The sequence below is a fragment of the Cimex lectularius genome, unplaced genomic scaffold (genome assembly GCF_000648675.2).
Source record: "Cimex lectularius strain Harlan isolate CLEC.00 unplaced genomic scaffold, Clec_2.1 scaffold8, whole genome shotgun sequence".
NCBI classification, from domain to species: Eukaryota; Metazoa; Arthropoda; class Insecta; order Hemiptera; family Cimicidae; genus Cimex; species Cimex lectularius.
The window spans coordinates 623,782-635,103 of record NW_019392656.1 but is presented as its reverse complement, the minus strand read 5'-3'; the positions used below and the strand labels follow the sequence as shown (position 1 = coordinate 635,103).

General features: G+C 36.4%; 2 protein-coding genes across 2 annotated transcripts; one reads left to right on the top strand and one right to left on the bottom strand.

Annotated features, from left to right (window-relative positions):
* Window positions 1–1,768: 1,768 nt before the first annotated feature.
* On the bottom strand, window positions 1,769–5,126 carry LOC106669701 (zinc finger protein 830). The gene is made up of 3 exons (XM_014399346.2): window positions 4,813–5,126; window positions 2,250–2,721; window positions 1,769–2,172 (listed from the first exon to the last, which is right to left on the bottom strand). Exons 1-3 carry the CDS (start codon window positions 4,929–4,931, stop codon window positions 1,855–1,857), a joined length of 909 nt encoding a protein of 302 aa, XP_014254832.1. The 5' UTR covers window positions 4,932–5,126; the 3' UTR covers window positions 1,769–1,854.
* Window positions 5,127–5,213: 87 nt separating this feature from the next.
* Window positions 5,214–10,344, top strand: LOC106669700 (striatin-interacting protein 1 homolog). The gene is made up of 2 exons (XM_014399345.2): window positions 5,214–5,811; window positions 7,609–10,344. Exons 1-2 carry the CDS (start codon window positions 5,353–5,355, stop codon window positions 9,643–9,645), a joined length of 2,496 nt encoding a protein of 831 aa, XP_014254831.1. The 5' UTR covers window positions 5,214–5,352; the 3' UTR covers window positions 9,646–10,344.
* Window positions 10,345–11,322: the final 978 nt, after the last annotated feature.

Here is an 11,322-nt window from a genome sequence, read left to right as displayed (position 1 = left end):
CAGCAATTTATACTCAATTGCTATGATTGCAAATACTTGGAAACGTGAAATTCAACAATAACTTCGTCCAGTCAGGCTGCTTTCAAACAGAGAGCATTGTTGAGTGTTCAAGTTGGTCAAGGTAAAAATGCAAGCCAAAAGAACATAAAGATCACAATAATCATGCTAATACAACTTCTCATACTAGAAAATTGTTAACATCAGCTAATTAGAAAATTATTTAAGTTAGAAACAGTACATATTGCATAAAAACAAATTTACAAATCACTATTTGAAATTGGTATTTTTGGGGAATGCAGTCAGAAGTTTTATTTTTTATCTTCATATTAAAATCATCACAACCAAAATGTAGCAATTTATTCTAAATTGCTATGATTGCAAATACTGGGAAAACTGAAATTCGACAATAACTACATCCTGTCGGGCTGTGAACAAGCAGAGAGTATTGTTGGGTGTTTAAGTTGTGCCAAGAAAAATGAAATTGTTAGCATGAGCTAATTAGAAAATGATTTAAAGGAGAAACAATACATATTAACACAAATTTATAAATCATTATTTTTTTGGGAATGCGTTTAGAAGATTTATTTTTCATCTTCATATTAAAATTGTCACAATCAAAATACTGCAATGTGGAACAAATTGCAATGATTGGAAATATTAGGAAAACTGAAATTCAACAAAAACTACATCCTGTTGGGCTGCATGCAAGCAGAGGGTTGGGGGTTAAGTTGGTCAAGATAAATGCAAGCCACCAGAACATTATATCACAATAACGATGATACTAATTTCTCACACTAGAAAATTGTTAACATGAGCTAATTAGAAAATTATTTAAAGAAGAAACAATACAATTTGCATAACACAAATTTACATATCATTATTTGAAATTGGTATTTTATTATGGTACTAAAATCATAATTAAAAAAGTACTTACTTCACTAACAGCTCCCTATGGCCACGTCATAAGTCACCGAGAATCTTATCCTGATTACACATTTGAAAATATAACAACAAAAAAAATTCAAAAGGTTGTAGGTTGAGATGAATGGGTGTCCGGGTAGATCGAAGCTAAGGGGCTAGAGAAGTTGCATATTGAGTTGAAGGTCATGGGTTTGAATCACGCTGCTGACACTTGCTTTTTCATCTCAACCAATACCTTAGATTAAAAATATAATTCATTAAAATACATTTTTTAAGATAGCAATATCTCATTACAAACATAAATTTTTGGTAACTTAACACTGATGATGGCGAATGCCGAAATTCATCTGGTCAGACAAACGAGGATTGGCAGACCAAAAAGACCAAACTAGTTCATTCTTGTTAAATGTTTATGAGATAAATACCGTTGGTATTTTAAATATATCTAATAAAATAATTATGTTGTAAGATTGTTCTTGAGGTCTATCGTAAATAATCTGTTGAATAATTTAAATGACAAAGCTACAATGTCTAATTAAATTGTGGGATTTCTTCTCAGTGTCTCAAATATGACTAAACCAGCAGCATCATCTCTGACCATCTTGTTCTTCCTTTTCATATAAAAAACTCAACAAAATAAAATAACCAAAATGAATTGTTGAATTTGTGAAGAGCGGTCAAGAAGTCAACAAATTATGAAAAACCTAAGAAACACACATATCTAACCAAAACTATGATTAAAGATGGAGAAAAGTCCAAAGATGTTAGACAGAGCTAAAACTAAAAAAAAAAAAAAAGAATGTAAAAAATGAACATTGCATTAATATATTTAAAAAATAATTTCAAAAACTATACACAACATATTTTACATATTTACACAGGAATTATTTATAACATTTGTTATTTAAAGTTCACTGTACACTTTAGAAAGATTTAGCACAGGTATCGTTTTGCTCGCCAGTCAAATTCAAGTTCATAATCATCATCTTCGCCGCTTGAGACGTTTTCCTCTTTCACTTCCTTCGGTTTGAGAAGAGCATCAGCTTTGAACCTGTCTTTACGCTTTTCTAGTTCTACAACTTTTGAGAGCTTCCTGAGCTGTTCGTCGATTTCTTCAATCTGTCTCAGAGCAGTTGCATCTTCAGTTTCATCGTGGATGATCTGGGCAGACAGAGTCGTCTCCTCTTTTATCTCCCTCTGAAACCTCTCCCACTCTTCCTGGATTGGATCCTTGTATTCAACTTTTCTCGCCTAAATAAAAATAAAAAACAAAAACCTTTGAAAGTGTTTCACAGGAACTATGACAAAATTGCAAAATGCCTCCTCACCTTGGCATCTAAAATTGGATTATCAAAAAATCCTTCAGGGAGTTCAACAACAGGTTCTTCCGTCGTCTCCGTCTCCATTGGTTCATCTTCAGTCTCTTCTTTAACACCGTTTGTATCCAGTTCCTCTTCAACCTCCTTTTTAGTTTCAGCAATATCATCAAAAAAGTTATCAGGAAGGGGGGTCGCATTCTTCAAAATGCCTTTAAGCTTTTTAGGTGGAGGAGGATCATCTTCGACTTCCTCTTTCACGACAGTGCCCGGTTTTTTAAAAATGTGTCGGACAGGACCTGCCTGTGGCGATGGCATAAGTAGTGTGGGAATGATGTTTTGTGGGGGTGGTGCCGCCGCATTCTGTTTCTTTCTTGCTATGTTTTCCTTGTGTTGTTTAGAGTTTATGTGCACATTCCAAATAGCTTCTGACTTAATAACAGAATCGCATACGATACACGAGAGGACACCAGTATCTGAATATGTGATGGTGGAATTAAGGAGAATTTATTCATAAATGAAACCAAATGAAATGTCATAAATAAAACTTAAAAAGTACCTAAGTTTTAGCTCGATGGATAAAATTTTATCCATTTAATGCTCTGAATAGTGTAAAAAAAATATACCTAAATATATATAATAACTATATATATAATATACCTAATATATATATAATGTATTACTGGCTGCTTCTGAGTTTCATGATAGTTTAGACTGTGGTACATCTGCATCCACAAACTAAGAACCATAAACTCATTAAGCTTTTGCCTCTTACAATTTTCTAAGCCTTGGAAATAAAAATTGAAGCTGACAGAAGAGTCAGTCAGTGGATAAAAGGAATCTTTACATACAAAAAAATTTAAGGAACATCACTTGAATTTTAAGGAACTATTGTGATATGAGGTGAACATGATTAATGAATTCCTAAATTCAAAGCCCTCTGTGGGTAATGTCTTGATGAAAAAAGAGTATGTACCATTTTTTCAAAAGCTCATTCTGTTGGATAAAAAGTCATGAAAGCAAATTATTGCAAAGGTTCTGCCTTGAATGTCAAAATTAAGAAATTCTGTGGGTAGAGGCTATTTTTATTGAACCAACCCCTCAGAAGAAAACAAAATCTGTAGACGCACTTATATTGTATAAAAGCGAATACGCTGATGCTTTAACCACCTGAGTTATCACTACTTCAATCCACTCGGACACCAATTCTGAGGAGTGAGAGTTGTCTCAAACTAAAACCATTCAAATTTTCCTCTTTTTGCCATTTTTTAAATGTCATATAATCAGGATTTGATTCTCAGCGACTTATGAAGAGGCCTAGGAGCTGTTACCGAACTGATTACTCCTTTAATTATTTTATTAATCTTTATATTTTAGTGGTCATCATTGACCATATCATTTCAATTAATTATTCTTTTTATCTAAGATCCTGGATGAGATGAAAAAGTTAGTGTCACGAGCAGGATTTGAACCCATGGCTTTTCATCTCACCTAAAATCCTAGATAAAAAGAATAATTAATTGAAACAATTAATATGGCCAATTATGACTGCTAAATATATTTGGATTAATAAAATAATTAAAGAAGTAATCACTTCGCTAACAGCTCCCTGTGTCATTTCCTAAGTCGCAGCAAAACAAATCCTGAATACACAATATTAGAAAATAAGGCAAAAAGAAGAAAATTCAAAAGTTCGTAGGTTGAGATGAGGAGTCGGTGTACCAGTGGATCGAAGTCACGTTAGTTTAAGTGCAATACTTTTGCAATTCATGTCGAGAGACGTGTTTGTAGAAACCCTTCAACCTGACGATGAGCTAAAGGGCTCAAAATCCGGATTGTTGCAAAACAACTTAATGTGAGTAGGAACCATCTTTTTAAAAAAAGGATTGAACTCCACACCCCTCCATCATTTATAATTTCTATAGTTTAAGTGGTTAGAGCAGCAGCATATTCAGCTGAAAATTGAGGATTCGAATCCCACTCATGACACTAAATTTTTCATCTCAACCTTAGGTAAAAAATAACTAATTGAAATAATTAATATGGTCAATTATTACCGACTAAAGATATATGGATTAATACAATAATCAGCTCCCTGTTCATAAGTTGCAGCAAAACGAATCCTGAATATACAATATTTGAAAATGTGGAAAAAAGAGGGAATATTCAAAAGTTAGTTGGTTGAGATGAGGAGTTGGTGTCCAATGGATCAAAGTCATGATAGCTTAAGTGATTAGAGCAGCGGCGTATTCAGCCAAAAGTCAAGGGTTCAAATCCTGCGCGTGACACTAACTTTTTCACTGCAACCAAGACCTTAGATAAAAAAATAATTAATTGAAATAATTAATATAGCGCCAACAGGACTATTTTAAGCCTATGCATTGTTTAATATGTACAGTGGAATTTCATGGAATTTTAAATACAGCTTTGGTTATAATAAACGCCATCAGTGAATAGAGCTACAAAAACTGTGACTAATTAATATTTTTTTGTTAATAGTGACGAGCAATTTAATGGTGAAAATTTAAGAAAAAAAGGATATTTTGCCAGAGAAAATTTAAGAAAAAAAGGATATTTTGCCAGAGGCGATTCGATTTTCTTGATAGAGTCGAGGGCCTTCCTCTTCTGGGCAGTCATAAACTTCCTCAGCTCGGTTTGGGAAATTTTCTTCCTGCTCATCCTGAACTTCAGCATAGAAGGCGGACTGCAGACACGGTCAAAACAAACCGTCAAACCTTCTGCAGGTTGCCGGTTAACCGTACTGGTACTACTGGTACTAAGTTGGCAAAGCGACGCAAAACCCTTTCAGCTCTAGTTCAATCTATTTTATACTATTAATAATAAAATTTGGTTCAAGTTTAAGTTTTATATCAAATTTTATCTAAAAGATTGTGCAAGTGTGATAGTACGTGGTAATTGGTATTTAGAAGGAGATACGATCGATACGAGCGCTAAGTGCAGGTTGGGAGTATCGATGCTAAATTCTTTGTGATTTGGTATCGAAATTGCCCAGTTCGAGGTCGACGGGAGTTGACGTTTTCCCATCAGTTTTTCTCCTTGGAAAGGACCCGGGATGAAACTCCCCGCGGCGATGGGCCGTCTCAGCACGTAAGCGATGCTGTTCAGCACGGGCGCCAGTTACAAGTCGTACAAACGGGAAATGGACCCCGAGACGGGTAACGCGAACAACGACAACGCCAACATGGACGCGAACGGCAACGGAAAACGGGGCGTTCCGATGCAGAGGGACTTTTATCGGAGGTTGCGACGGGATTCGGACTCAGTGCCCGACTGCCCGGACTTGGACTTCGTCTACGACGACGCGGACTCGCACATCAACGAGATCGGCGAGCTCTACACCTACTCGGAGCAGCCGGAGTTCCAGTTGAACGTCAAGGCATTCGAGGAGCAGATGTACATGTACGACCTGTCCCCCAATTGGGGGAAGTTGGACCTCCAAAGGCGGAAGACCATCATCGCCAAATTGCTTGATCAGCTGGAAGTATCAGACAAGAACCTTCGTATGCAGGCTGCCAGATGCTTCCTGTACCTGGTGCAAGGATGCTGGGCTGAGGTAACAATAACATCTCATAAATGTCACAATCATATACTGAAAGAAATCTGCAGACTTCCCTTTAAACATGGTTTATATGCAATAAATTTTTTGGACAATTTGGTCACCTCTGAGTAAGTAATGTAGTTCTTAAGAGAAAATTGTAATCGACGTCCACTCGTGTGCGTGGCTGGTTTGGTATGCCAGAGTCCTGAGGTGGAGAAGGCATCACTTTTGTAGATGAGGTGATGAATATTAGTACCATTGTGTTTCTCCAGAGTCAACAGTTTGTAATTAATGCTGGTTTCAAATCATACAGTGGTTGATGAGTCTCCAATCAGCACATCGAATGTTTTCGGTGTGCATTATAGAACCCTGTATAAGCTATCTGAAGGGATGTGCAAAAATTATAAAATCTGATATAGGAAGTTGAGTCTAATGCTGCCCAAATGGTTTTTGTGATGAGAGCCAAGCTGTGGTGGTTGGTCTTGTGAACGTAGTTATGTGTTGTTGACTTGATTTGTCGGTTTGCCGAAGAATTCACTTGGGAATTTTAGATTTGTTCCATAGGCCAGATTAGCGGCAGTCCCTTTGATCTCTTCCTTGTAGGCACATCGTAATCCTAACAGTACTATGTCTAATGGTCAGAAGCCTCAGTCAGTGTTTATTCTGCTCGTGAGAGCAGCTTTCAGTGTCTGATTTTGTCTCTCAATGAATTACAGATGATAGCTTGTAATGTGATTTACTTTGATACCTCCTGAGGTTGGCAACCTGGTGAAAGAGTGAAGACATGAAATTTCTATCTTGGTCTATCACAATATGAAGAGGTAGATCAAAACGTGATATCCATCTGAAAAAAAATGTGCTAGTGATAGTCTCTGGTATTGGTATAGCCTCTACTACTTGAAGTGATCTTCAAAGGTTAAAAGATAGTTGTTGCTTCTAGGTGTATCGTTATGTACAAAAGTGAATCACTCCTTTCAGTGTGCCATGTGGTTTATATACAATATTTTTTGCACAATTTGATGTGGAGTGCCACAAACTTTTTACACTGAATAAAAAAAATTTACTCATTAAATCTGATATAAGAAGTTGAGTCTAATGCTGCCCAAATGGTTTTTGTGGATGTTCACATTGGTAAAACAGCCTTGATCTCCACTTTACATCAACAACAAAGAGATATCGATTTCTGTTCAAATCAAATGCTTAGGTCTATACCTAGATAGCAGACGGATGTGGAATCCCCACAAAAGATGTAATAGGCAACTTACAGAATACTTCGATGACGAGGAAGACTTCTAGGACAGAAATTTGTTTTGACCGTTAACACTACACTAACCTTATTCAAGATTTTATTGAGTGGACTGTGGGGTTTTGCCAAGCCATCCTACATCTAGCACATCCAATCATTCAAATCAAACAATCCTGGATGCCTATTAACTGACCAGTTCTTCAGAATGAGGTGCAGCAACTAAGATATGACCAGTACAAGCTGGCATCCTACAAGGGAACATTCTTAGTCCTATTCTTTATACCATTTATACTGCTGACTTTTGGATGATATCGCAATTTAATCTTCTAACCCAAATCCTATTCAAGCAACTTTCACCATCCAAAAACGCTTACCAGACTGTGCAAAATTGTACTCATTGTATTTTTACATTGGGGAAAAAAATCAGTTTGACCTTTGACTTTAGCCAATTCAATTTCTTCTTTTTATTATTTTATTACAGCCCACTTTTGTCACAGTTCATATTATTTGTTCAACTTACTGCGCATAAAAGTTATTTAATTAATATAATTGTTTTTATGTTTTAGGTGCAAAGTGATCGTGAGCAGATTTTGAACACGAGAGAAAACGTTCTACTACTTTATGATGAGGGGGTTTTTCACGCTTTTATAGAGCTTTTGAACATTGAAATTGAAAATGCGACAACAGTTTGTAGAAAGTTTGCAGTGAGCCTCGCTGATTCGATAGATCTGAGGGTAATTCTCACTGTTCTTTACACGACCGTCGAAGTGATCCGATCACTCATCGATGAGCCAAATGAGGACTTCTCCCATTATATACATGCAGTCCAGAATGACATCCTTCATTCTTTCGGTGACGATATGTTAATAATTAAACTGTTCAACATGGTGACAAGGTACTGCAGCGGGTCTGCGCCGCATTTCCCAATGAAAAAAGTCCTTTTACTACTTTGGAAGTGCATACTTGTCGGGCTAGGTGGGATAGACACACTTCGCCAATTGAAATATGAATATAGGAAAGAAGCGGGCTTAGAAACGATAGAAGAAGATACGATAGAGGTCGTTAGAAATATGCGAGCATCGTCCCCTCCTTTCAATGCTGCAGAGCTCCTCGAAACGCAGAACAACCAGAAAAGGAACAACAGGCCTCTTCGGCGTAGCCTTATGAAACAGAGTTCCCTCGATGAGCAAATGGGTGTAGAATTTGAGAACTCAGACACGTACGAAGAAATGAGGGAGAGCGAGTTGGAACCAGATAAAGATAGGATATTTGAGCAAGAAGAGCCTTCCCAGGCACCGAGTCCAAGACCTCTCACACCCGTCCCGATAAAGAGCAAAGGCCTCCCATGGGTTCCAAAAGTGAGGCAGAAAGACCTCGACCAATTTTTGGAAAGCACAAGGGTAAAATTTGTTGGCTTTCCTCTTGAAGGCGACCGTGAATCGCTTTTCGGCCTTCCCGAGCCGATCCACGAAGGTGTACGTGTCTTCAAGCAACATTTGTACAAATCTCTTTCTGAAATCCAAGTCGAACAAGAGGAAGAACTCGTTAAAAGCCCCGTATCCAAGTCTGAGGGCCCGATAAAGTTGACACCGGCAGAAATTGTTTACCAAGCAATGTTTCCCAATCTTCCTCAGTACATGATTTCCCTTTTAAAGATACTCCTTGCCGCTTCTCCAACTTCTAAAGCAAAATCTGACACCATAAATATCATGACTGATGTTCTCCCTGGTGAAATGCCCATGACAATGTTGCAATCTATGAAATTGAGCACAGATGTAAACCGTCATAAAGAAATTATCGTTAAAGCGATTTCAGGAATTTTACTCCTCCTGTTGAAACATTTTAAACTGAACCATATATATCAGTTTGAATTTATGTCTCAGCATCTTGCTTTTGCAAATTGTATCCCTCTCATTATCAAATTCTTCAATCAGAATATAATGACATACGTAGCAGAAAAAAATGTAATTCCGATTCTTGATTTTCCAGCTTGCGTAATAGGTGATCAGCCTGAATTGACATCAGAGAGTCTTGACATAGGAGATAACCAACAGTACTCTTGGAGGAATCTCTTTGCGTGCATAAACCTCCTCAGGATCTTGAATAAGCTCACTAAGTGGAAGCACTCGAGGATAATGATGCTCGTCGTTTTCAAATCAGCTCCCATTCTAAAGAAAACACTTAAAGTCAGGCATGCCATGATGCAACTTTATGTTTTGAAACTTCTGAAGATGCAGACAAAGTACTTAGGCCGTCAATGGAGGAAATCAAACATGAAAACAATGAGCGCCATATATCAGAAGGTACGTCATAGGCTTAATGACGATTGGGCATACGGCAACGACTTAGATGCGAAACCATGGGATTATCAAGGAGAAGAATGCATCTTGAAAACGTCCGTCGACAGATTCAACACTCGTAGATACACCCAACACAACACCGATCCGGACTTCGAGCCAGTCGATACCTGCATCACATCTGTACTCGGGCAGAGAGTCGAGTTGACGGAAGATTTCAAACAGCACTACGACCTCTGGCTCCAGCAGGAAGTTTTCCAGAACACCATCAGATGGGAAGAGCTTTTGAACCATGGATATTTATAGAGCCTGGAACCAACTGTGAAACCCCTCCTAGTCATTATTCGGTTTTTTTTTTCTGTGTGGAAACCTTTGTGTTTATTTCAAACTGGTGGAAATCGATCTGAATATTTTTGTGGACCAATTTATTTTTTTAAGTTTTTAAAGCAATTAAAAAAAGCAGTAACCAAATAAGTTTCATTGATATTTTCATTAATTAAACTGTAACTACGTTCTATGTATATACTAATCTTTGTAAAATATTCTTAGATAAATTTTGTTTTGTTTTTATTACTTTATATATATATATTTTTTTTTACTTTTTCAAACTCTTTCACTTTTCTTCTTGCAGTTTGATAGTGCCTTACTCGTGCAGAACGTTGTGACTGCATCTGCTGCTTAAATGTTGTGTTAGGTCATTAAACATTTTGTAGAAATGCATTTGATAGCAATCCAATTGTCTTCCTGTTATTTCTCTCTTTAGTGAATAATTTTGTAAAAAATTTTGTAGAAATAATATGACACGATTTTTTAAAGACAGTCACAATTATTTCTCACATTTAACATGTTCAATAAAAAAACAAAAAAACAACCGCAAATGAAACTTACAAGGTGCAAGTCCAAAATTTTCATAAGTTATCATTTCCTCTGTTTTTGTTTACTGAACTCATTATTTATTAAATATTTATGTATTAAAGAAATAACTAATAATATGCCTCTAGAATATTTTTTTCTGTCAGTGTTTGACTTCCATCTCCTCCCCACAGTCACTCAAGTGAACACCAAAGGCAATTAGTCTAAATTGTTGAAAATACAGCCTAAATCTATAATTGGGATTTTCACTTTGACACCCTCCTTGCATTCATGCCAATAAATACAATCAGACAGTGAAAATCAAGTATTCACTATCCTAAGTTAACCTAATTGGTTCGACAAACCTGTGGGTACTCGATATACCACACAGACTGTGTTTATAAACACTACCACTCGTGCAAATAAATACATTCATACAGTTGAGTAGTCACCAGGTTTTTTTTTATATGCCAGTGACTATCCTCCTATCCCATTGCAAATGGATATTGAACTAAATAACCTAGACATACTTGATATTTCATCCCAAAAATAGCATAATGCTCACACCAATAAATACATTCACCCAAATTAAGGATATTATTTCAACCTATTCATACTATAACAAGCTACACAATCGGTTTTGTTGATTACTCAGGCATGATTGAGAAATTTCTGGTAGTACAATTTGACTACACAATGAGATTACTGTCAGTTTCAATAAAACTATTGTACATATGACAACAGTATTCAGGAATGGATGGTCAGGGCTTTCTTTAAAAAAATAAATAAAATAAAGTTCACCCCACCAGTGTATTACAGGAGACAGATTGAAGAAAATAAAACATTCTTGATGTCCTTGATGGTCTACCGATGAAAGAGCAAAACCGAAAATACCCATGCAGCACAGTTGTAGAGAAAAATACACCCTTTGATTTATTTTGACTAACTGATAAAATTTTACTGAATATAACAAAGTATTTATTGTGAAAGTTATTTACTTCCAGGAAATAAAATTCACTCTGGCTTCCTTGGTTCCCATAAGGCCAGCTGTGTAAACAATGATAATATATTCAGTTATTATTGTTAGTAATAATAATTGAATTTTTTAAAAACAATTCAATGTTTTTACTA